The sequence below is a fragment of the Sceloporus occidentalis genome, unplaced genomic scaffold, assembly GCF_023333645.1.
Source record: "Sceloporus occidentalis isolate IW3139 unplaced genomic scaffold, rSceOcc1.0.p SCAF_49, whole genome shotgun sequence".
Lineage (NCBI taxonomy): Eukaryota > Metazoa > Chordata > Lepidosauria > Squamata > Phrynosomatidae > Sceloporus > Sceloporus occidentalis.
In genome coordinates this window covers 4,881,734-4,909,313 of record NW_028317029.1, presented here as the reverse complement: position 1 = coordinate 4,909,313, position 27,580 = coordinate 4,881,734, and the positions used below count along the sequence as shown (strand labels likewise).

Genomic DNA, 27,580 nt, shown 5'->3' with positions numbered 1-27,580 from the left:
AACCGGAAGTGTAGTGTCAGAACAGAGCATGGCGGGAGCTGTAGTTTTTCTTTCGCTCAGCGTTGTTACTGTCCTGGAGCGTAGACTGCATTTACAGGTGAGGGTAGTTTATGCTTCCGTGTCGGGTATTCTATCAGCACAGGATTTATAGGGTATATTTCAGGTGTTTTCCTTACATCCCCATTAATGGCCACTTCCTGTATAAGCAGCCGCACAGTAGTTAGATCACCCACATTGCGTGTGTGGGGGCTGCCATGTTTAAAGGGAGGTACTACAGGGGCTGAATACGTAGCGCCGAGAAGTAATAATAGTAACGAGACTGTGTGTATATATTATTATAAATTCCGAGGAAATGTGTTACATTAACCCCTTCAATCCCAGGGGTTTTTGGTACCTCAAAGCCCAGAGCAATTTTGCCATTTTTGGGGTATGTCGGTTTAGCGATGATTCTCTTTTCCTGTGAATAGTGTACCCATGTAAACTATATATTGTTTTTTCAAGGAGAGATAGAGCTTTCGTTTGATACCATAGTTGGATGATTAGCTGAAAATTTTGAATGAGAAATTTAGTAAAAACTAGCGAAGATTAGAAAAATAAACTAATTTTTTTTTTACATTTTCCCTCTGAATCCTCACAAAATTAGATAAAGTGATGGAAAATCCCCTCCAAGTTTATTAATTCAGGTGTCCTGATTTCAGAAACACCTAATTTATATAGATTTTCCAGACTTTCCCAGCCCCAGGGAGCATACTAAAGGGTGTACAATTTTGTATAATTTTTATGCCTATGGCTTAACGGGTTTGGGGGTTGTGAACAGGGGCAGGAGGGTTATACTGGCTAGATGTTATGCTAGGGTAATGGGAAGTAAGGTTTTTTTTAATAATTTTTTTATTATCTTTTTTTTATATATTTTTTTTTATTTAAATTTTTTTTACATTTTTTTTTTATTTTTTATATATTATTTTTACACAGAAATGGTTAGAGGTCCTCCTAGGGACCTCCTGAACATGCCAGTGATGTCACAATGACATCACAGCTCACATTATAATTTTTTTTTGTATTATATATATTATTATTTTAATGATTTATTTAATATTATTTTTTAAATGAATTAACTTTTTTTTTTTCTGCTTTTCTCTTTCAGGACGGGAGGGGGAGTGAGAGAGATGGTTTCTCACTCCCCTCCCTGCGATCCCCCTGCACCGATCACACTGTGATCTCTATGCAGGTCCTCACAGACCTGCATAGAGATCGCAGCGTCTCTGTGCCACATCGGAGGGCAGGATATCCCCGCAGGGGATATCCTGTCCTCCGATGACCTTCCAGGCTACGTCAGCAGTGACGTAACCCGGAAGGGAATGCCCGATCGCGCGTTTGCAACTGCGTGATCGGGCACTTTCAACTGTAACAGCTTACCGGCTTTCATGCCGGAAGCTGTTACGGGAGATCGGGCAGCAGAAAGCCGGCGACGCCGGCTTCTGCTGCCAGGGGGGAGTCCAGGCTGTCAAACGACATGTGTCCCTGACGCTGCACGAAGGGCTGGACGTACCGTGACGTCCATAGGGGTTTCTTTGTGGGCGTTTTTTGGACGTCCCGGTACGTCTATAGGGGAATGAAGGGGTTAAAGTCTAGGCGGCTAATCTTTTATTGGAGTTAACTGTGTCTTTATTTACTAATAATGAGCGTTAACAGCATACATGTGTAATAAACGATCTGCTACATTTCCTCCGGTGAATAGAGGTTCAGGCAAATTAATATTTCTGCATTTAATTAAATGTTAACACCGGTGTATTTGTTGATGGCGGTGTATAGGTGACTTCGTCTTAGTCACTTCTAGTTCTGTCACACCTGAGGTGGACGCTGAAATGCAGAATTTTCCGGCAGATCAGACCCATTCGCCGCATCGAGTCTGCCCATTTTCCTGACTCTTAATCAGTCCTCGGTCTCCTCACAGATTAAGGATAGCTGTATGCCTATCTGAGCATGTTTGAATTCCTTCTCTACTTTGAGGGGGTTCCACTTATCTACCACCCTCTCAGTAAAGTAAAACATCTGTAGATCCAAACAACTGACCCTCTAGTTCTAAATGGTGAACTCTTGTTCTCCTCCCTTGAAATAGATTTCCCTCCCGTACTTTGTTAAATTACTTTTAGTAATTAGGAGATAGGAGGGATGTGATAAAAACACTTCTTTCCTTCAATCTATACATATCGAGATCCTGAATTATTTCTTGATACTTCTTTTATCTTGCAACCCACTTCCCATTTTGTGAACTCTCTCCAATGTATTAATATCCTTCTGGAGATGCGGTCGTTAGATCAGCACACGGTATGCTAGGTGAGGTCTGACCAGAGCTCTGTACAGAGGCAGAACCTCCTCCGTCTTCCTGCTACTAATGCCTCTCGCTATACAACCCGGCACTCTGCTAGCGTCTTTTCCTACAACGCTTTCCTCCTGATCTACGTTTACTGTTCACGTGTAGGAATGTGAGTGAGTTGTTTTTCTTCTTAGTCCTAGTCTTGCTGCTGAGCAATGGAAGGTGGCGATGATGACGATGGGGTTCCCCAGCTCTCTGGAGACACGTTGGCTGCGCTGCACGAGTTTTATGCTGAGCAACAGCAGCGAGACGCCCTGAAATCTGGAATGGGCTTTGATAAGTTCTCTGTAGGCTCTGTGGAGGAGGATTGGGTAAGGAAAACATCCACACAACGTTAGAAGGTTCCTTACATTTATCACTACGCAACCTCTTTGTGCCTTTCTAATAATCACGTCATGTACATTTTACCTTAAGTATTAAATGCTGAATATTAATGACAACGTTTAAAGCCATTTATAGAAAGTTAGTCTGACTGTTTTTCCTTCCATTGTAGCAATTAAGCCAGTTTTGGTATGACGATAAAACTGCATTTAGTCTGGCCAAGGAAGCCATTGAGGCCAGTGGAGAAAATGGCAGGTATGAAAGTAATTCATCATTGCTTTAGATGTCTGTCTTTTTTTCTCTGTGTTTCTCTCGCATGTGTGTGTTTGGTATTTTAGAGAGATATATGTGTGTGTGTGTGTGTGTGTGTGTGTATATATATATATATATATATATATATTACAGATACCTGTGTTTTTCTGGCTGCAGTCTGGTGGTATGTGTAGAAGGATGCTGTTTTTCTCCCGGAAGCTGAAATGAACAGACGGTTTATAAATGTCTTGTTTCTTGCGTATCTGTTCCAGAATTGCCTGTATTAGTGCTCCCAGTATTTACCAGAAACTGAAAAGCCTGGGTGCAGAGAACATGTCTATGTGTTTGCTGGAATACGACACACGGTTTTCAGTGTACGGAGAGGACTTCATCTTCTACGATTACAACAACCCATTAAACTTGCCAGAAAAGCTCAAACATCACAGTTTTGATATAGTAATAGCTGATCCTCCATACCTGTCTGAAGAATGTCTGCGCAAAACGGCGGAAACCATCAAATACCTCAGTAAAGGCAAAATGTTGCTGTGCACAGGTATGACGCCCTTCAGATAGATCGTGACGATTCTTAGATGTTCCTCTTACTCATTTCTTTCTGTGTCGGTTTATAAATATCCCAAAGTGTATTCTTGCTGCTGTGTTAGCCTTCGCAACGTCCCCTAGAAGACTCCTCTAGATGTCTAGTGTTAGTCATCCTTTTCTATGTTACCCTTATATCATATTTGCGTAATTATAAGAGGACCCTGATTATTAAACTACCCCCAAACTTTGGATTTTATCGAAAGAAAAAAACAAAACGCTTTTGGCACAAAAATCGAAACCACTTTCGTTAGTCACTCTCACTCACTCACTCACTCACTCACTCACTCACACTCTCTGTCAAAGTCTCCCTGCCTTCTCTGCTGACTGCTTCTGTGTCCCTTTCTCCTTTTTTCACAGCATTGCTTCTTTCTTCTGTCTTCTTTCTTCATCCACTTTTCCTCAGTCTCAGCTCTGTTATCCAGGTACTTCTGCAAATGTGGGAGCCTCTGCACACCTCTCGCCCGATTGGAGGAACAGGAGAGAGGCTGTGCACATGGTACGCCCTGTGGCTCCGCCCTTTTGCAGAAGTACTCCGAGAGGCCAGAAAATTGCAGGCATATTTGAGGGTAAAGTGAGGTTAAATTACCCCTTGCATTTTTAAAATGATTGCTTCAAAATATTCTGTTTGTTCTGTATAGTTTGGGCACGGAGGCATGATAGAAATGTTCAGATTTAATTATTTTCCAGTACGTGTTCTCAGCAGGATCATGCACGTGTTTTGTAGCTTCTCTTTAAACTCTAAATAATTCACCTCTCTCTGCAGACATGGTCATCCGAACAGGACACCATGTGATAAACGAGGTCATTTAGATCCGGCACATGTGATCTTGGTACTTGCTTACCTAAACCCTAAATAAACCTTCCGGTTTTGACAACGTTTGGTGGTGTGAAGGCCGAGAACATCGGAACAAGAAATTGCATTAGTTTAGCCCCCTTTTGCCACTTAACAGCAGTACAAACAAACGTTAGGTGTTGTTATAAATTAATTTAGTTATGTTTAAAGTTGTATAGCGTACAGCAGCCCTTTAGTGTGTGTGTGTGTGTGTGTGTGTGTACATATGTGTGTGTGTGTGTATATATATATATATATATATATATATATATATATATATATATATAATGGTATTGTTATTATTATGGAACTTTTTGTTCGCTAGGCAACACCCTAGGCAAGATAAATGTATAATGATGATTTTATTCCGGGGCAGGTGCAGTGATGGAAGATTTAGCAGCAGCTGTACTCGGCCTCAAGATTTGCAAGTTTATTCCGAAGCACACAAGAAACCTGGCAAATGAATTCCGATGTTACTCCAATTACAAACTAGGATTAGATTCCCAATTGGAATGATCTACAAACGTTGAATTCCGACATATGCTTTGCGCAGCCAATGGGAGAGCAGGAAAAAAGGATGTTCCAGGCAGCAGTTTTCTGCACGCAGTTCGACATGTCAGCGGCAGTTTGTTTCACTCGTTTTTACACCGGCTGTAGTAGAAAAGAAAGCACAGCCAGACCTCCCTGTCAGTCTCGCACCCCACGGGCACATGGATTATAGGGAAGATCTATCTGTTGGGTGTTTCGTAAAACCTTGCTTTACACCACTATGTTTCTTTAAATCCGTAATTAAAAACACCTTTATTAAGTTATGATTACAACATTTAAAACATTTTTCTATAATGTTTTGTTTATAAAATGACCTTTTTTTGTTTTAATTTCATATTTTGTTACATATTGCTGAAAACATATTCTTAAAATGCCTAATATCCAGAAAACCTTGCATGTTAGTTTTACATTCTATATGTTTTATTTGCCTTTAAATACAGAAATACAATGCTTGCTAGTGCTGCTCAGTACAGTGTACATTATCTGAAAACAGCCTCCATTATATAGACATATATAATATATATATATATATATATATATATATATATAATCTACACTTATCGCTTTGCTAGTTTATGCCTGCAATGAATAGAAACTTTTGTCATCCGAAGGGCTAAACCCTTATCTAAATTCCCAAGGAAGTAAAAGTGTCTGCTGACAGACCTATGCAGTTTCCGGTAAACATTAGAATACATTATTATTATTTATTTTATATAGCGCCATCATATTCTGCAGTGCTGTACAATGGGTACTCAGCTTCAATAAAACAAAAATATCAAAATATAGTGATGAAACAGCCTTTTACTGCAGACTAATGGGACACGGTATTGTAAGCAATTATACATATTAATTAACAATGCAGCTCTTAAGCTTAATTAAATACATTAATTTAAAGATCTAGAACATGGTCTAAGGAAAAAAAAGCCATCAATTTCTCAGCCTGGAAAAAAAGGAAACTAGAACCTCTCATCCATTGTTTGCGTAGAAGCAGCGTTCACCGCATTAAGTATATCTATGGGGTTTGTTAAGAGTTTAGACAGGTCTAGAAAAAAAGCATTTTAAGGAAATTAATATTTGCAAATAATTTTTTGCAAATAATTTTTTTTGACCACAAAATTGTCAACCTCACAGTATACATGACTTAGTTATGCAGAATCTAATGGTAAAAAACCTCACGGGGGGAGGGGGATATGCATTTTTTAAAAGCACAGCTGAATTTTATGCAAAACTAAAGACAAGCAACCTCAAAATATAGTATATAGAGTGGCACAGGTTATTATGTCACCCATACCATGCAGCAAACATACAGAGATCAATGTATTTAGTACTTGAACGGTCCTGGGTGACCATGCACTAGAGCATGACTGATCATCTCTGGTCTATGCATTTTGTAGACATGCAGGAGTATTATTGTAATAACGATTATATTGCATACAAGATAATTACACGTTAATCAGACAGATATAAAAAATGGATAGGAATGTAGCCCTTGAGGGCTGGGCGGTTGTCATCCAGAGCCCGGTGGATGTTAGTTCAATAAATACGCCTGTGACATATAATTTAGACTTGTGCATTCAGATTCGTAAGATCTTTATTTTTTATCAAATTCTGTCAATTCCTTGCGTTCGTATGAACCTCGGATAATAAGCAGGGGCCCCACCAAAACAAAACGAATAGCAAAACTTCTGAAATTGTGTTAATATACCTAATTTGTTTATTTTTCTGCTATAGTCATCTCTCGCATACACATTTTCTGGGGCTATCGTTAGTTAATTAGAAGATTATTATGTTTTCTGTTGTCGGACAGACTTAAACAAGCTATGATTACCATTTTTGGCAATGTTCCCAGAAAATATGGTTAAGGTTCAAAGTGGGTACAGGAGTCCAATAAATCTAACAGGTGCTGCTTAATAAGTATTAACAAACTCCCCAGGAGGCAATCAAGACCAAGATGCTCAAGAGGTTACATACAGCAAAAGAAAAATAAGCTAAACTAAAAAAAAACATTGCAATATCATAAACATATCTATACTTAAAAAAACTAAACTTTTAATAATTTCTAAAAAACTATTAACCAAAACACCAACTTACAAGAGAGTGGTGCAAAGATGAGGAAAGGGAAAATCTCACGGGTTCTGTTGGGAGGCTGTTACACATATCCACCACCCTCTCACTAAAGTAAATCTTACTTATATTAAGTAAAACTTTCTTACATTTAATAAAATAAAAAAATCTTAAGAGTTCTGTGAATCTCAAGCTACCTCTGCTGGAAGGCTCTTCAACATACCCACCACCCTCTCAGTAAAGCATGCTTGGATTACATAAAACTTTCTTACATTTTATAAAAGTAAAAATCTCAAGGGTTCTGTGGACCTCAAGCTACTTCTGCTGGGAGGCCGTGTCCCTTAGACACCACCATCTCAGTAAAGTAGATCTTTACATTAAGTAGAATGTTCTTAGGTTAAAAAGTAAAAATCTCAGGGGTTCTGTGGACCTCAAGCTACTAGAATGAAATATTAGTCTGCACTACTGCTGTGGGGGCAGCACAAGACTCCTCAAAACTAACAAACGGCTTGAAAAGAAAACTAATCTTAATTGGCTGCTCCAAAAACAGATATAATCCAAACATAACCACAGAGGTTAAAACAACTAACAGGGATCCCACACCATTAAGCCTGACACATTTCCCTGTGACCGCCATCGCGGCTTCATCCCATCCTTTAGCCTCTTTAGTGAAGCGAGGATTCTATTATATTTTAGGGCAGCTGAGTGAAGAAACATTAGTTTCCCTTTCCTTCCACTCTTCCTTATTTTGGGAAATCAAGGACTAATTAATGTTTGAGCCTTTTCAGCAGATAAAACTGGCAAGCAGCAGGGTTGAATGTTATCTGCTGTGAAATTGTTTTTTTATGTTAACAAAAAGGGAAAAATTCCATGGACACTTTGCCACCAGACACATATTTCAATAATACTGTGGATTGGAGAAAACATACACTTTATGGCGGGTGGAACAAATGTTATCAAAGCGAATACATCTATAACAGAGCATAATTAACTATTCCAGTGCCTGTAAGGAAAGCTGTAAGGAGCTCTCTCACATACTGACCCCCTCCCCTCTCTTCTGCTACCATCTCACCTGTCATTTTTTTCTCTGCAGCTTCATACGCTCTCACATAATGACTCACTCCTCTTACCCTCTCTTACACTCCCATCTCACCTGTCATTTTTTTTCTCTGCAGCTTCATACTCTCTCACAGGCTGACTCACTCCTCCTCCCCTCTCTTACACTCCCATCTCACCTGTCATTGTTATCTCTGCAGCTTCATACTCTCTCACAGGCTGACTCACTCCTCCTCCCCTCTCTTACACTCCCATCTCACATGTCATTGTTATCTCTGCAGCTTCATACTCTCTCACAGGCTGACTCACTCCTCTTACCCTCTCTTACACTCCCATCTCACCTGTCATTTTTTTCTCTGCAGCTTCATGCTCTCTCACATACTGACCCCCTCCCCTCCCCTTTTGGCTCCCTCTTCCATCTCTACTGTCAGACAAAATGTTGTCTTAAATTTAAATGAAAAATGTATCCGAAATGGTTTTGGTCTTCTTGTACAAGTCTCATTTAATTTATGTTTGTGTAGAATACACGTTCATGCTATCTGCTGAGACTAATTCCTTGGCTCTTTAGTCCTCTTTTCTTCATTACATTTGTTGTACATATATACAAAATAATTACAGGTTAGACACATTATATGTAGTATAATAAAAAGTGCAAAGAATCCTACCCACCATTGCAACATATTTTACTCAGCTTCATAATATAAGGGTGTTCCACAGCCTCCATCCACTTTCGACCCACACGGTTAGACCTCCATGAGTGCCCTTCTCATTAAGGAAAAGGGGTCTAGCTCATGTCACAAGGGTTGGTTACTTGCAAACGTCGGTGTTTAATTGGACAATGGCTTCTCGCTTTTATTTATGTGCACCTTAATTTTTTCCTTCTCTAAACTGGAATTCACACTGTCTGACCCATGATCCTTCTCTTGTTCTGGCACGCACGTGCAACCCACTGGGATGGTTATATAATCCTCTACGTACACAGAGCGGCCCCCGGCACACATAGGTGTACGGCGTAAGATGACCGTGGGCATGTACACCGGGGTACTGCGCAAATTTAGGTTTTCCTCTCCGTAGGGTCCAGTCAAACAGCCCTTGCACAGACAATATGCTTCTGGGATGTATTTGGGATACCTTGCAGGGTTATATGTGATTCTGCAAATAGAAAGCAAAGAATATGTTCAATCAAGAAACAGATAAAATGCACCATTACCCATGTGTATATATATATATATATATATATATATATATATATATATACACACTAGTGAGTGCTATTATTATAGAGTTTTCTCTAAATGGAACGGCATCAATTTGCATGTTTGATAACTAAAAGTGATATCACATTACAGACTTCAAACGATTGAGAATCCACATCCCTAAATTAATCTACTAAATACGAAGAGTAATGCTCTGTCCGTTTATCAGTCCCTCTGTCCAACTAATGTTACTTTTTGCACATCCTTTGCTTAAGTTATCTCCACTTTCTCAGCACTGTACCTGTAACCTTTGTGTGTGGATCTGATACCTGTAACTAGAGATTTTGGTACCTGGGGCAAGATTAGAGGTTGTGCTCCTCTCTGATATTCAGGGGTCAGCAAGGTGCTCATCACCCCCCAATGAAGGCAATCACCCCCAGAAGGAAGGCAGGGAAGGTCAAGGACGTCCCGCTAGACCCTCTAGTTTCCATTACAACTGGTAAGAAGTTCTCATGAGAAGGCTTAGGAACCTTCAATTGAGGTTCAGGCGACCAATAGACTCACTCACCCTTTAACTCCTGACTCTATTGGCCGTTCGTACGGACCTTTTAGTCTTGGAGCGGGGAGACCAGTGGTCTCTCCCGGCCAAGTTGCGGCACCAGGATCTGTATGAGCGACCCTATTGGTCGCTTGTCTGCCATCAACCAATGAAGTATAGGCAACCAATAGAGTTGCTGGCACGGACATTTAACCCCTTAAGGACCAGGCTGTGTTTTATCTTTTGTACCATTAGGACCGAGGCTGTTTTAACACTTCTGCGGTCTTCGTGTTTAGATGTAATTTTCTCCTCACTCATTTATTGAACCCACACAAATCATATGTTGTTTTTTTCAGGACAAGAAGGGCTTTCTTCAGATACCATTGTTTTGATCATATTATCTAATTTCCCATAAAAAAAATAATAAAATATGATGAAAAATGTAAAAAAAACTAATTTTCTGACTTTTACCCCAAAAATCTTTTACTCATCCAAAAAAGCTAATGAAAAAACCTACTAAATATATTCTACTATTTGTCCTGAGTTTCGAAATATCCAATGTTTTTATGTTTTTTTGCTTTTTTCTGCACGTTATGGAGCTTTCCATGCACTAATTCTACCACCAGTCTTTGTCAAACTTTGTGGTAGTAATTTATTTTGTGTTTTTTATTGCTAAAATTGCTCTTCAGGTATGGATTTACAGCTCCTGGTATACAACACTTTCAAACAACACCCCAATATGTGTTCAGCAACATCTCCCGAGTACAGTCATACCCTCCATGCATGGCTTTGTCGGGGTTGTTTGGGAGGTAAAACGCCACATTTAGGAAGTGCACATTTTTTAACTTGGAACTTTTACATCTGGTCATTCTGCCCCCATGTCCTAATAGGACCATCTTTGAAGCCGGCTGTTTGGGGTTAAAATGCCACATTTTGGAAGTGCGCTTCCCCCCCCCATTTCGGTCAGTCTGTGCCTATGCCCTATCTTTGAGCCCGGCCACTCCAATTTACCCCATCAAACCATTAATTTTTTTAAATTAGACACCCCTTGGGTATTTGAAATGCTTTTATTTAAATTTTTCCATGTCAGGATTTTTGGGAAGATACAGCGCTAATTTTAGCATTTGCTCATAATAATAAACTATTTTTTTATTTTATTTATTTTATTCTTTTTGGACTTTTTTTTAACATTTTGCTGGAACTGGATAGTTCCTCTGATGCATAATAATTTTTAAATGTTACCATGTTTTTTAAGCTTTTTTCCCCCCCATTTTTTTAAAAATATTTTACTAATCACATAGTGATTAGAAAGCTGGGCTCCATTGACTTTTATGGTTGAATGCAGTACCTGTATTCAACCTGCAAGTGGAGCCAGAGTTCTCTAGAGGGTCTGGAGACCATCAAGTGAACGTTTTCAACTTTATTATTTTTTTTCCCGGGCGGCCGCCATCTTGCGGATGGCGAAGATCACCAGCAGTGGCGGCTGTGACCGCTCTCCGGAGCGGTCACAGCCCGTCCTGGGGTAAGTGTTTGGTGTCGCTGAATGCCTCCTGATCGAGGCATTCCAGCGACACCATTAAAGTTTAGGAGGTGATCGTTGATCGCCTCCTAAACGCTTTTAAAACGGGCGTCCGCCGCCATACAATGTATGGCGGATGTTGCCGCCCCGGGGAGGGGCCAGACATGGCCCATGATGCCGCTTTGATCACTTTCTAAGCTTGTTTAAGTCTCATGACGTGTCAGGCACGTCATAGGTCGTTAAGTGACCGTTTTGCATGACGTGTCTGACCCGGCAATGGACGTTAAAGGGTTAAAATCCTGCCGCCAAAGCTGCTGCGTAGTGCGTACCTCGTTAACCCCGTTAACCCCGTATTAACCCCTTCTACAAAAAACAGCAAAAAAAAAAGAATGTACATGAATATTCGCCCGAACCAAACACGGGAACAGGCGAATATTTGTGGAAAACAAAGAACCTCCCCACACACACTAAGACGAAGAGTTGTCCGGCGCCCAAGTCTACTGGTTACCACTGTTATCATCTTGTTTGTCTGTTTCCTTGGCTCACAGAGCACATGAATAATCTTTGAATAGATAGCGTGTATGATCTCTGGACATGAGTCTTCTGTGCAGCGTTAGGCTTGTATACAGGTTTGTACAAAATAATGTATGCAAAAAAAAAAAAAAAGAGAAATCAACACAGTTTTTCATTTAAAAAAGACTCGCTTCACTATACGATCTGTACTGGTCTTTTAGAAATAATTAAATAAGTTTAAAACTACATACAAATATAGTGTAGGTAACTTTTAGGACACTTTTTCTCCGAAAAAGGTGATTCACAAATTACAGTAAATGAACCTCCATAGAGTCTCCATAGAGAGACTCTGTGAAAACCCCAATAAACAGGGTGTCATGGCTCCTAAATAATATTGATGGTAGATCATTTGTTTTGAATATTTTATATACAATTCCTTGGAGACCCCACTTTTCTGGCTCCTAAGAAAATGGATCAGTTCCTAAATATGTCTCTCTAGCTGCTAAATTCTATATCAAAGTTTATCAGCTCTTGCAATAAAGTATAAAACATAACCATGCTTAGAAACAAGATCCTACTCTTTGCATAGAGGTGATCATGGTGGAGGAGATGCCCGTCCCTTCACCTGTAAGCCCAAGGGGAGATGCTGTGTATATTGACAGGCAGATGCTGTTTGCCATCCACTGAGGTCCTCCCTCTGATCCCCGCAGGACAGCTGATGTTCTCTTTGTCCAGCGGCTGCAGCTGAAGAGTGTGATGAAAGGCACTGAGCATACCGGCAGCCAAGCGGCCATATATTTGTTCCAGGTGTTCTTCTGGACGGTCTGCACAGCTCTTGGTTTTCGGTAGAGGACGCTTTATTGGTTTAGAACCATCAGAGGTGACAATCAGCAGGCCCAGCAGAAGTATTCGAACTGCCCATGGCACCCAGACCTGCAAACATATGCAACATGACACCATTGGTCAAATGACAATTAATTTACCGTGAAAAAAGCCATAGAGAGACTAACATTCTAGGTGCCCCAAGGTACAAATGTGAATGGTGGGGGCCTGTGAATTCGTCATAAGTGACACAAAGACATAGCTCAGGTCATCTCAGATGATTTGAAGTATATCAATTAGTCTCCCAGCTCAGCAATGCCTCATGCAGGGCCTACCCCATGATGTTTTTCCTTAGCCTATATGAAGAAACATTATTTTCCATCTGTTACAGAAATTGCAACCCAAAAAGAAAATGTTAACAGCAACACAAGACAGAGCCCCCAACAAAACAAACAAACCTCCAAATATTCGATGGGATTCAGTCATTTGTCCGCTTTGGGGCCATTACCACCCATTTTGGAGCTCTTTTAGCAGGAAAAGTGTGAAAGGACTGTTTCCAGGAGGTTGCAGAATAGACTTGTGCATTCATTTTCGTGCAAACTTTTTAATGAAATTTGTCTGTTTTGTGCATTTGTGCAACGAAAACGAGTGTGAGACAGTGACAGTTAGCTTAGCACAGGCTGAGAGCAATGGTCGATGGTCGGTGACCACACGGCCATGTTCTCCAGGACACATATCATTTTTACATATTGCTGACCAGCCCAGATAAAATGCTGCCCCAGCATGGGGGATGTTAGCGGGAACGCCCCCACATCAGCAGGAATGCCCCCAACATCAGCGGGACCTCCCACCGGCATCACGGGACCGCCCGCTGACGTCAGTGGGCAGTCCTGGCCGCGTCCCGCAAGGGAAGGCTCTGGGTAGCCGGAGCCCAGAAGTTCCCAGGTATGCCTATCATCTGCCAGCATTTGCCTGTCTAGGCTACTACTACCATTGCTGCTGCTGTACATCTTTGACTGTCCTAACTCCGGGAGAACCGTTTTTTATTTCTATAATGAAAGGTGAGTCAGGAAGGTGTCAGGGATCTCTCCCTTTTGGGAACACCCACTGAATCCTGTTCTGAACCAAAAAAGGCCCCTGAATTTCTTCTGAGCCAAACGGTCAGGAAATAAAATTCAAATGCGAAATGAAAATTTCGTCCAAAGCGATTTGGCTCGCTGTGCCTATGTCTAGTACAGACTAAGTGATAAATGTAGCCAAAAAAATCACGGCATGAAGTGGAGGGACAGTCTCCTCGATAATGGTTGTGATTGATGGTTCCAACAACCTGTTGGTTTTTTACTCTAGCCAATTAACATTTACAACGGGAAGGGACAAGCATAGACCATGTGGCTGGATGTGTCTGTCTGCCAGTGCCTTCCCAGTGCCCTACTGCTGCTGCACCACCTTTTTTACTCTGAGAGATAGAATCATAAGGATTGTCTAACTTTTGGAGAAGTTATTGCTCTGAATTTCATTTCCAAATAAAAAAACTCTCTCAATCATTGAACTGAAAGGTCAGGAAATGAAATTTGTTGTACGTGTGGTGTTTAACCAAATATGAAAATCTAACAAAGGTTCGTCTACATTCAAAGGTATTTATTATAAGGTAACAACACAGCAAACACATTTATCTCATATACACACGCATAGCCAAACCCCACAGGACAACAACCCCCTTTTATCTCTCTCTTTATACGTATAACAATTCCCTTCAACACAATTTGATCTCACCCAATGTTGAGCCTTCAGATCCGATAATAGCTCACTGCTGGGAGCTGACTCTTACCACACCCACCATGGAGGAAAAGGGAAAAGAACTGAAGGAGTCCATGTGTGGCATTATATTATATACCCTTCATTTGACATCACATCCTGTTTCATCACTTCCTTTAGTGAACTGTGGGAGGGAAGGATTCTAAGAACACCCACCTTAACCTATTCCCTTTGTTTATGGGGACAAGACCACAGTACGGAAACAAATGCAGCAAAGACAGAACTTCTGATGCTGCCCGTTAGCCAAAATTATAAACTGTGCCAATTGTGTCAAATCCATTTTTTGAACTATGTGCAAATTAACCAATAAACTAGTAAGGCCATTTTGCAGCAGAACTTTGCACTCACAGGACGCTGAAACGTTCTGCTATTGTAAACACCTTGGTTTAGGAAATACACCTTATTGCATTCAAAATGATATATATTTCAAAAGTTCAATAAATGAAGCATCTGGTTAAATCTAAATACCATTATAGAAAGCCTCCATAAAGGGACAAGTAGATCTACTGTATGTTCTGAAGAAGAAGAAGACAGACAAGTGTCAGTATGGGTCCTCATTTGTCAGTAAAGTATTTATGTAAGTCTTATTACAGCATATGGCAGGGGTGTCCAAGTTTTTTCTGCAGTGGGCCACTTCATCAGAATTGTATACGTGCGCGGGCCGCACTCATTTTTCACTGTGACAAAAAATATGGCCTTTAATAAAATATGCAGATTAAAATAAAGTAAAATGACACAAAACCTTTACTCTTCCTCTCACTGATTTCTGGGCCTTGAAAGTTTTGCGACTACAAATTCAGGATTCCCTAGATTTATTCTAGGGATGAACTAAAATGAAAATTCTGGACCAAAACATTCAGGGTTCACTTAGCCAAAACCGAAAATGACCCCCACCTTTAAAAATAATAATAAAAACTCACATGTTTAATAAAAGTAGGTAACACACAATTGGACAAAATTAGCAATATGACTTGGCATGATAGGAGTGTGATTGCTAACAGCAATCACACTCCTATCATATCCAGGCAACCAGTAAATGCTGGTACCTAGGCATGATGGGACTGTGCTCGCTGTGATTGCTGTTAGAAATCACACTCCTATTATGCCAAGTCAGCCAATACACGCTGGTTAAGGGTGGCTGTAAGTGATGTGCAGACCCCATACTGCTGGCAGCATCAATACACAAGGGGGGCAGCTAGCCAAGTTTCAGCATCTACTGGCTGACTTGGCATGATAGGAGTGTGATTGCTAACAGCAATCACAGTCCCATCATGGCTAGGTTCCAGCACTTACACATCCATCCAGTAAATGCTGGAACCTAGGCATTATGGGACTGTGATTGCTGTTAGCAATCACACTCCTATCATGCCAAGTCAGCCAGTACATGCTGGTACAGGGTGGCTGTAAGTGCAGACCCCATACTGCTGGCAGCATCACTACACAAGGGGTGCAGCTGGCCAGGTTTCAGCATGTACTGGCTGACTTGGCATGATAGGAGTGTGATTGCTAACAGCAATCACAGTCCCATCATGCCTAGGTTCCAGCACTTACACATCCATGCTATCACACACACACACACACACACACACACTCATTTATTCATATAATCATTCATTCACAGATTCATTCCCTCAATCACACACATTTAAACACCCTCCCCACCCCCTTACCCGCACTGCAGCTCCTCGATGCCGCTCACAGACTTCAGCAGGGGGCGCGGCCTCCCTCTGCCTTCTCTGCTAAAGCACAGAGGAAGTAGGATGTCACGTGAACTCCGCTTCCTCTGTGCAGTCCAGAAGACCCTCCCACAAGTAAGTAGCAGGGCTTGAGGTGCGGCTCGCGTAAGATCCGTTGCCCTGGCTGCCGATCTTACGCGGGCCGCACCTCGAGGTCTCGCGGGCCGCATTTGGCCCGCGGGCCGCATGTTGGACGCCCCTGGCATATGGACTTTTATAAACTAAGAATAGAATTGTGACGGAACTACATTGCTGGGCCAGACACAGCCCCCCCCGACCAAACCCCCTGACCCCCCCCCTTAACTATGCAGTCTCATGGTCACTTGCCCACATTCAATCTGGGCATCTCCTGTGGGGAAGAATTGGGGGTCACTTGTCAATACAGCTTAAAATGGACACAGACTATCTGCTCACACCAAGGGAGGCCATTCCCGTGGTCATTGTTTCCCTGCACGTAAAGTTTTTGAATTGTTCTAGTTAAAATAAGCTGTGTGTAACGGTGCGAAGGAAGGGTCGTTGCGTATCTTATTAGCAAATACACATTAGGTACTCAAACAAAGCCATCAAGGTGTCCAGTGCTAGCGACAACTCTGCCATGGTCAAACTTCCTCTTGTTAAATGTTGTTAATCGATTACGTCCTGATGTGATTGAGACCTTTTGTTCTGTTGTTTAATCCTGGTTGTTGTCTTGATGTTTCTTTGTATACATATGCTGTGTTCTGTTCAATAAAATGTTCATTCTTGCTGTACTCAATTGAAGCGAATTGAATAACACTGATAATCTTGTTATCATGGCACCTGTCAGCGTGTCGGATATATTAGACAGTAAGTGAACATTTCATCCTCAAAGTCGATGTGTTAGAAGCAGGAAAAATGGGCAAGCGTAAGGATCTGAACGACTTTGACTAGGGCCAAATTGTGACAGCTAGACAACTGGGTCAGAGCATCTGCGGTCTGCAGTGGTCGGTACCTGTCAAAAGTGGTACATGGAAGGAAAAGCCATGAGCCAGCGACAGGGTCATGGGCAGCCAAGGCTCATTGATGCATGTGGGGGCGAAAGCTGGCCCATGTGGTCAAATTCAACAGACGAGTTACTGTACCTCAAATTGCTGAAAAAGTTATTGCTGGTTCTGGAAGAAAGATGTCAGAACACACAGTGCATCGCAGTTTGTTGCGTATGGGGCCGCGTAGCCACAGACCAGTCAGGATGCCCATGCTGACCCCTGTCCACTGTCCAAAGCACCTACAATGGACACGTGAGCAGAACCGGACCACAGAGCAATGGAAGGTTGTGGCCTGGTCTGATGAATCACGTTTTCTTTTACATCACGTGAATGGTCGGGTGCATCGCTTACCTAGAGAGAACAAATGACACCAGGACACATCCATGGAGGTCTCACCTCGCAACTTACAGGACTTAAAAGATCTGCTGCTAAGGGGCAGGGCTGTTTTGGCGGCAAATGGGGGACCTACACAATATTAGGCAGGTGGTCATAATATTATGGCTGATCAGCGGAAAGGTGTCAAAACATTAGACTTTCCAATCCCTATCATAGTGTTGAGCTTGATCAGTGCTTCAAATACTAAAGTAATAATGTCCAGAGATTTAGACATGGTCTAGGGCTATACGTATCCATGTGCACCTTACTTAAAATCTTTTGCTAAAAATCAGAGGGAATTAGATATTCTGCATGCAGTACTATTCATAACATTTCCACTCTATGATGGCACTATCTGTTAACTGTCTCCATGGAGAGCCGAAATGCATCTGCGAATTGTAATTACTTTTTCAACATGAGGAACTCAAATGAGGAATTTCGAATATTGCGGGAAAACTTTCATAGCTTTTGAGATTCGTTGTTTATTCGTATTTCACACAAAAGTTCAATTCTAGTTAATTAAACTGTGTTTACCTTCCTGGGTACTTTTCTAAGTGTTGGTATAATAATGGTAGAATACATGAGAATGCTCCCTGTATTACCTATGTATTATGGGCCCACTCCAGCCCTTCTTAGCGGAGAAGTATCAATTTATAAATTTATAAATGTTCACTGTTTTCAAAAAAGAACACACAATAATGACACAAACTGAGAATATCCTAAGAAACCAACACACCTGAGGAACGCGGTGCTTTGCATTTACACCTTTCTCAAGATTTGGTATAATTGCTATGCCAGAGGTAGCTGATGTCGATAATAGGAAGTCTTTTCATGAAACCTTGACTTTCAGTTGAATTCTATTTAGAGTAAAGAGTATAGTCCCAATAATAACTATGTATTACGGGGGCCCATCTCAGCACTTCTTTGAGTAAAATGATCATTTTTGTGTTTTGTTATTGACTTATTTATCAATAATCGCATATAAACATGCGCACTCAAGAAGGTAAAGCAGTTCACCATTTTAAAACAAGAACACACAATAATAACACAAACCGACACACCTGAGGAACACCAGAATGCTGTAACACAATCCAGAGAGCTGCTACAATTATCTTCTCCAGCCCAACACATTCCATCTCCAAACTCAACAAGCTCACACCGAAACTCTCCCTGTAAGCAGTATACTTTTGCTGTGAAAACAGGATATTAGTTGGGAGAACACACTATTTTTTGTGTTTTTAACTCTTTGGGTGTCACGGGGTGAGCAATATATAATAAATATTACAGGACTGGGCAAGGGAAACATGCAGTTCTAACAAATATGACTTTTCATCACCTGCTTCCTTTAGAAAGCACTTGCGCCAAAAAAACTAAATTTTAAAGGTTCTACTGGAAAAAAGATCAAGAGTGGAATGAATAACTCCTTCATTCCCACAGGATGGAGAGCTCTGAACAGCACTTTGACTACAAACAATTCATAGTCTGCACTGCAAGAGAACTGAACATATTGCAGCTCCTTGGAGATTTCAGCCTGCTTAATGTTCTAGTTTGCAAGCCCACCAAATATAAGAGAGACTGCTGTCTACTTCAGCCTGTAGTCTCACCCAACTCAGTTAACCCCACTCATTGCTGGAGTGTAGTGTAGTCCAAACACACTGCCCACTCACCTCCACCCCCACATGGTCCATCCCTCCTCACCTTGTTCACAGGCTGCATCATGGAGATGGAAGGTGCTGGGCTGAGGATGTCACAGGGTAGATGTCCTGGGGGGGGGGGTTAGGTGGTTTAGAGGGAGAACTGAGGGCTGGGGTTAGAGAGACTCACATATAGTGGTCAGTTGGAGTGATCAGAAGAGAGAGAAAGAGCTGCAAGGAAGGGCGTTCAGAGAGAGAATTTGAGAAGGGAGGGGAGATGAGGAGGCAGGCAGGGAGCAGATGCAATCTGGAGGTTTGGAGAAGATGCAGGAAGACAAAAAAACAATGTTTAGAACAACAGGCAGGAGTGGGATAGAGAACTAAAGCGAGTGGGTGATAAATGCAGAAAGAATAGGCAGTGGAATCGTACAGGTGGTGAAAGGACCGGGTACAGAATGCTGGAGAACACTGACAGATGGAGGTACAGCCGGTGGCAGAGATCTGACGATGGACAGTCAGTAGATGGAGACAGACACTGACTCTCTGCCTCCCACTCTCTCAGGAGTAAAGCTGGAAACATGCCCCGGTCTCTTGGCCCAAACACCAAACATACTACAAACAGACTGAGAGGAGGACACAGGCTGGATTCAGAATACTTTGCGTGGATCTCACAACTTCATTTATTTAATTCCTGAACTGGGATTAACTAATACCTTCAAATATTTTTATTGAACATAAAGAGTCACTTAAAGGGGCAAATTATATCCAAACATGTTTAACACCTTGTGATTATGTCATATTGTTACAAAGTTTATTCATAATCATTCCTCTCAAGACTTCTTTTTTGTTTCTAAAACTTTTACATTGTAAGCTTGTGAGCAGGTCCCGCTTTAACTAATGGATCAGTCTGTCTTAGTCTTAGTTCTGTCAGAAGCTTTGAATGTATGGACTGTAAGAAGCGCGGTGGAAATTGTTGGCGCTATATAAATAATGATAATAGTGCTAAAACCTAGAATCGTCCATAATGTATCCAGAGTGTTACAGTAAATAGTAATGTTGTGGTTGGTTATGATGATGAAGGTTGGCTGATTGGTTTCAGTGCTGATCAGCAGATCCATATTTTTCTATTTAAAGGGTGCCTGGGGGCAATTCCCGCGGGGGCAATTCCTGCCAAGTAACCCTATAATAAAGCAGCACCCCTGGGGGACAGTATGATCAATCTATAATATATAGCTTAGCACACAGAAATGGAGCATATAGAAATCCCATAAAAGCACATATTGTGCAGTCATAGCTCAAACATATTTAAGCCATTGCAGCCTAAGGATCAACTGCCCCCCTTTACCAGTCCTGCCCTGGACATGAGCTACACTATGTCATGAGCTATGACCAAAAGTATGTGGGCACCTGGCCATCACTTCTATATGAGCTATATGCAGGGCCGGCCCGACAATGGAGCCAAGTGGGGCAACCGCTCCAGGCGGCCGTTTTTTTTTTTTTTTTTAAAAAGCGAAAGAGAGGAAGGGGCGCCGAGTGGTTTTCGCTTACCAAGCTGTCAAAACCCGCTTGGCGCCCCTCTCTCTCTCCTCTGCGGCGAGTCTCCCTGTTCGGTCTCGGTGCCGGCTTGTAATGCTGAGTGCCGGAAGATTTCCGGCGCTCAGCATTACAAGCCGGCACCGAGACCAAACAGCGAGACTCGCCGCAGGACTGCTGAAAGGTAAGTACAAGGGGGGGGGGGGAGAGGAAGGGTAGATAATGGGGGGGGCGGCAGGGGGGGGAGAGGAAGGGTAGATAATGGGGGGGGGGCGGCAGGGACGGAGGGAGAGGAAGGGTAGATAAGGGGGGGGGCGGCATTTTAAAATTCGTCCCAGGCAGCATTTTGCCTTGGGCCGGCCCTGGCTATATGGTCCTACCTTTGCGGCTATAACAGCTTCCACTCTTCTGGAAAGGCGTTCCACAAGATTTTGGAGGTTTTCTGTGGGAAATTTTTCCCAATCATCCAGTAGAGCATTTCTGAGGTCAGGCACTAATGTTGGACGAGTAGGCCTGGCTCGCAATCTCCGTTCCAGTTCATCCCACATGTGTTGTGGTGTGAGCTGGTCAAGTTCTTCCACACCAAACTCATCCAACCATGTCTGTCTTTATGGACCTGTGCACTGGGGTACAGTGCTGCAGGGTCTTCCCCAAACTGGTGTCCCAAAGTTAAAAGCATACAGTTGTCTAAGATGTCTCTGTGTACCGTGGCATTAACATTACCCTTAACTGGGGTTTCCGCTGCTCCGGAGTCCATTGGTGGTGTGCTTCACACTAGAGCCCTGCGTGGGACTGCTTTTTTAATCCCGCTCCCGCTGATTTTTTGCCCAATCCCGCCCGCTCCCGCAAAGTGGGTGTTCCACTCCCTCCCGCTCCCGCCACATTTGTGGCCAATCCCGCCCACCTCCTTATCTGAACTGCAGATTTCCCACGCAGTCCCGCAAGGCTGCCCTCGAGTTTCTCCCTCACAGTGTCTCTTCTCTTGCTCTGCCCAGGAACAAGGCGAAGTCACTGGAAGTGACATCACATCACGCGACTCCGTTTTGTTCCTGGGCGGAGAAAGAGAGGAGACACTGTAAGGGAGCAGCGAGAAGGCAGCCTTGCGGGACTGCGCGGAATTACCGGGACCCACAGGTACAGTGTCTGACTGCCCGCTCCCTCCCGCAGCCCCAGAAAGACTGCCCACGCCCGCAAGTTTTTTGGTGGGTCCCGCCTCCCAATGCAGTCCTCTACTTCACACCACTCCAGACAATGCTTCACCTTCCACAAAGTGATCTTTAGCTTGCGTTGAGCTGTTCGGCCATGAAAACCCATTTCATGAAGCTCCCGACCCACAGAGCTTATATTGATATTGCTTCCAGCGGCAGTTTGGAACTATGTAGTGAGTGATACTAGAGGACAGGCCATTTTTATGAACTATGGGCTTCAGCTCTCGAAGGCCCCACTCTATGAGTGCGTGCGGTCTACCACTTTGTGGCTGAACTGTTGTTACTCCTAGATGCTTCCACTTCACAATAATAACACTTATAACGGACCAGGGCAGATCTAGTAGGGTAGAAGTTTCACACACTGATTTGTGGTAAGCAGGCCCGGACTGGCCATCGGGCACACCGGGCATTTTCCCGGTGGGCCAGGCGGCCCAGGGCCGGATTGACGTAGGGGCTGATGGAGCTGCAGCTCCAGGCACCTACCTTAAAGTAGGCTCAGTCAGGACCGGACTGACTGGGCCTATGCGGCCGCATTAATGCAGGGCATAAGGGGCAGCAACTGCGACCGTGTCCGCCTCTCTAGGAGGCCAGGCAACCCCCACCAGGGCCGGCCTTAGGGGTGCGCGGCCCCACACGGCTTAAATTAAAACATCAGGGTTTTTTTGTGTTTACTTTATTTAACATCCTTCATGTTAAATAAAGTTTGTTTAACTTTATTTAACATGGAGGATGTTAAATAAAGTAAAAAAAAAAAAACCCGATGTTTTAATTTAAGCCCTGTTCGGCCGCGCACCCCTAAGGCCGGCCCTGGTTGGGGCTGCCCGGCCTCCTAGAGTGGCGGACACGGTCGCAGTTGCAGCTTACTCCGGCAACAAGGTAAGTAGGGTAAGGGAAGGGGGTGCAGTGAGAGGGGGGAGAGGGGTTAGAAAGGGGGAGATAGAGGGGAACATATTGAGAAATGGGGAAGGGGGTACATAGTTAGAAGGGGCAGATAAGAAGGGGATGGGGAGAGGGGGGTAGTGTGAATGCGTACAAGAATGAATGAATAAATGTGTGGATGAATTGTGTGAATGCGTATGAGAATTAATGAATTCATGTGTGGATAAATTGCTTGAATGATTTGTGAGACTGCATTAATGAATATGTGTTATTGATTTGTGTGAATGAGTAAGTGTTTGTGTCTATCATGAATGTTTAAGTGATTTGGGGAAATGCAAAGATGGTACATGGAGGGTGGGCTTTAAAAATAAATAAATAAATAAAAATGGGCTGCTCAGTCTTAAATGCCCGGGCTTTTTTTTTGTCCCAGTCCGGGTCTGGTGGTAAGGGTGGCATCCGATATCAGCACCATACTTAAAGTCACTTCAGTTTGACCCATTCTACTGCCAGTGTTTGTCCATGGAGATGGCCTAGAAGCTCGATTTATTACTCCTACTTGGAATGGGTGCAGCTGAAACACCTAAACTCAATAAATATCAATATATATATTTTTAGTGATATAGTGTAGTTAGTGGTGCGGGTCAGTTTTTGCTCTAGGCCGACATCACCTCTCGTTATATATCTGGTTATACTGGGAATACATGATTTCACGTCAGGGAAGGAGCTTTGGTCTTTTACAGGATTATTACAAGATATTAAGACGGTTCTTATAGATTTTCCATTGCCTTTACAAGCACATGAAACACATTACATAATGGCTAATTGGCAACATTACATGCTATTCGACTAAAGCGAGGAAATGTGGTGAAGTAGGTTTAATGAGTGACAGCTTAAACCGGAGTAATGGAAATATGAAATAATAGCGAGAGGTCTGTAGGGTACGTAATCATGACTTCCTTGGCATAATATTTCATTAGCTGAGGTTTAATCCTTGCAATGCCAGAGGGGTTTCTAAAGCACTCACCTGCTATGCATGGCTGGCCACATCAGTGACTTCAACCAAATAGAATTTTATGGGGAAAACTGCAATTTTAAAGTGACCTGCTACGTGAAATGATACGATTCATTAATGCACAAAAAGAAGCGTTAACATAGTTTTAGTTAACATAAACAGCGCGTGTAAAATTGCTGCCGTTTTGTTCCTTCGGTGAATTGGACATATGAAATTGTATGTGACCTGGAAAAATGGTTGATGTGGTCATACAAGCAGCTGACTTTATTTTTGATCACTTCCATGAAGCTGGCCAAGGAACGATGTTATATGCCCGTGTAGCCAGTTTAAAGAGACACCATCGCTATAACCTGGAAGTACCCTGATACACCGGCCTGGAGGGCTTCCTCTAAATATGTGAGTTTGGAGGCTGGTTTGGGAGATCGCTTTAGCCACATGGAGGTTCTGCTAGCCACAGTTACAGGCAGGGAAGATCTCTACTTCATGGACTTCAGGAAAAGAAAGAAAAAAGCTCAAAATGATCTATACCTGGTTCTTTCTGCATCCAAGTTGTCACGGATCTGTAATTTTATAGGAACTTTTTACTTACCGAGTTTAATTGCGGGAAGGCGAGATCACTTGAAAGTGACAAAGCGTGCTGAATTTTTCCTACCTTCTCTTCATTCGCCATTACAAAGGATGTTTGAACTGATTAGCAAATAGGGACAATATTTTAATGGGGAGGAATAATCAGGCAGATCCCAAAACAGGCCTTCATGCTTTACACACAAGGTGGGTCTCTAATACGTATAATTTGTATTTAGTGCATTGACTGTAATATATATAATAAAACTACTTTAAGATTTTCACTAGACAGCTCCTTACGTCATTTTATTCTACATGTAGTATAAATCATGAGATGTTTCATATTTCACAGACTTTTAAACTTCTTATGCAATCAAATCGATCTTATATGGCATGAAAAATGGTGCTGTAAAATACTTATTAATATTATGTACCCCAGAAGTTTTTGCCTGTGAGGTTGATGGACATCGGAACGGATATTTGCACACTCTCAGGTACAGGAGTGTTTGAGCACTCCGTAGGTGTGGGTCAGGGAGTAAGCGAGATGAAGGGAATAGGAACCATTTACAAAATGTTAAAAGGAGACTTATCTGGGGGCGTGGCCTGGCGCTTGGTGAAGATGGACGCACTGTGAGTTAGCTCGTGCTCCATCCCCGGCACCTTTAGCTTTCATAGCCATACTGTCTACACTTACCTGGCGTTTTCCAGCCGGCCGGCGGGATGTCCACACGTCGAGGCGCCAAGCCGGGTCTTACCTCTGAGGTGCCCGATTATTTCAAGAAGAAAGACGCTCCACGTGGTGAGGGCCTAGATGGAGCGGACGACGCGGGGCCCTGTACGCGGGGGGATATTGCCGATCTCAAGGCTTGTATCCTCTCAGTGAAGCAGGAACTCCAATCCGACCTCAAGTCAGGTCTCTCCGCGATCTCGGCGGATCTTTCAGCCTTGGCATCCAGAACCGTTCACCTGGAACAGGCAGTGGAAGATCTTAAGGTGGCTGATCGGGCTAGAGATGGCGACATGGCGCGGCTGGAGGCCACGTGCGCGGCTCTTCAGGATGCGGTGGAGGATCTCGATAACCGCTCCCGGCGCTCCAACTTGAGGGTCCGAGAGGTACCGGAGTCCGTGGTGGACTTACGATCTTTTTTTCACCGATATCTTCGGCAATTGCTACCGGACTTACCTGAGGCCGAACTCCATCTCGAGAGGGTCCACAGAGCCCTGCGACCGAGGCCGGGCAACGGTGCTCCCCCGCGGGATGTTATTATGAAGTGCCATTTCTTCACCACAAAGGAAGCTATCCTGCGGGTCACGCGGAATGCATCTCCCGCTATGGACGGCATTACTCCTGTCTGGTATGCCGATATCGCACCGACCACTCTCCGCAAACGACGGGCCATGAAGCCGGTGACGGATCTTCTACGCGAGAAGGGGATCTCCTATCGCTGGGGATTTCCCTTCAGGCTGCTTGTTCAGGACGGGGGCTCCCTCCTGACGCTCCACGGCTTGGATGGAGCCGTGTCATTCCTGCGGCGCCTGGGACTGCGGGCTCCACGGTCCCTGGACCTACCGTCTCGTGACACTCTTCCTCAACCGGGCCGTCGCGAGAAGATCTCCACTTTGCCGAGCCTCCCCTGGATCATCGCCCCGGGCGGGGGTCGACCCTGCGCCGTCTCCGGACTCAACCTGAGCGGGCTGCCTTTGGTGACTCTTGCTATCAGCAGTTTGTCTCCCGTGCTCATGGCCGCTCCCGTTACGCCGGTCTCTGTGCTCTGCTCACGGGACAGATAAGTGCCTTCTTTTCGTCCGGTTTTATTTTGGACTATTATTTTGCGCGTTTTTTCGGTCGACTTTGTTTTTGTTATTGCTTTATGTTCCTATTGCCTTCTCCGTGGCCTCGGCGCCTACTCATCCGGGTAGCGCGGCCTTATTCACATGTATTCTCCCTTTTATACGTGCGTTTCTGGATTTTTGTTTTACTTTAGTGAGAAGGTACAAGACGCATGGGGACACAGATTGATTTGTTCATTTCATTTTCTCTTTTATTATTATTTTATACATATATGATGCCCACGTTTGCGGCATTTCTTGAGGGTTCTTCCTCTGTCCGGGGGCCGTACTGAACGCTCCTTTCGGGATCTCTGGGTCCCTTCATACGCCTGCGAGTGTTACCTACTCTGCCCTTCGGGTTGTACGCCTTCTAAAGCATCCGTATTCCTTCCCGCTCCTCCCCCCTCCCCTATCTGCCCCCCCTCCCCTATCCCCCCACCTTGCCCCCCCCTTCCCCTCCCCTTCCCCCCTTCCCCCCCCCCCTTCCCCCCTTTCCCCCTTCCCCCCCTACCCCATTCCAGCCTCGTCTCCGGCTTCCCTCTATGGTGCGGGGGGTAATTTGTCCTTCTGTTGCACTGTGCTAACTTGTTCGCGCCTTATTATGCACACACTCGACACAGTCAGGGTTTTTTTTTTTTTTTTTTTTTTTTTTTTTTTTTTTCCTTTTTTCTTTCTTTCTTGCGCTTCAGACGCGGCTTATGAACACACTCGCTGACATTTATACCTGTGAACTACACTCACTCGCTGACATTTATACCTGTTTTTTGTTCTCGTGCCAGTTTCCAATGGGTATTTCTCCTGCACTGTATGTTTGCTGCCGGGGGTGGGCTTGGTCCGTCTCACCGCCCAGTAACCCCTGTGGTGTTCTATTGTGGACGTGGTGGTTCCGTCCATTATCTTTATATTTGTTTTTTGACTTCTCCTGGAGGTCTGTCCCTCCAGTGTTCTTGTCTTTTCTTTCCCTCTTCTTCTCTTCTCTTTTCCTTTCACTTCCTCCCTCTCCTCTTGTTCTCTCTTACCCTTCTGTTCTCTCCCCTCGTTTGTCTCCTACTCTGGCCCTATGGCGACTCCGGCCTCTTCCACCTTGAAGATTGTCTCCCATAATGTCAAGGGCCTGCTTTCTCCGCAGAAACGTAGGATGGCGCTTCGGCACTACCTTCGATCCAAAGCTGATATTGTCCTTCTGCAAGAGACTCATTTTCGTAAAGCAAGCATTCCCAAATTCTGGGATCCACGGTTTCCCATGCATTTCCACTCTGCCGCTCCGGACAAACACAATGGGGTGTCCATCCTGATACATAAACGTCTCCACTTCCAAGCCCTTCGCTCATCCTCGGACTCAGAGGGCCGC

At 43.6% G+C, this 27,580-nt stretch overlaps 2 protein-coding genes across 2 annotated transcripts; one reads left to right on the top strand and one right to left on the bottom strand.

The window, feature by feature from the left end:
- The first annotated feature begins 2,532 nt into the window (after positions 1–2,532).
- Positions 2,533–4,898, top strand: LOC149288943 (EEF1A lysine methyltransferase 1-like). Its single transcript, XM_089491198.1, has 4 exons — positions 2,533–2,688; positions 2,871–2,953; positions 3,223–3,503; positions 4,759–4,898. Exons 1-4 carry the CDS (start codon positions 2,533–2,535, stop codon positions 4,896–4,898), a joined length of 660 nt encoding a protein of 219 aa, XP_089347324.1.
- Positions 4,899–8,878: 3,980 nt separating this feature from the next.
- LOC149288942 (interleukin-17D-like) lies at positions 8,879–24,505 on the bottom strand. The gene is made up of 4 exons (XM_089491197.1): positions 24,425–24,505; positions 18,631–18,759; positions 12,443–12,750; positions 8,879–9,203 (listed from the first exon to the last, which is right to left on the bottom strand). The coding sequence occupies exons 1-4, from the start codon at positions 24,503–24,505 to the stop codon at positions 8,879–8,881; spliced, it is 843 nt and encodes a 280-aa protein (XP_089347323.1).
- Positions 24,506–27,580: the final 3,075 nt, after the last annotated feature.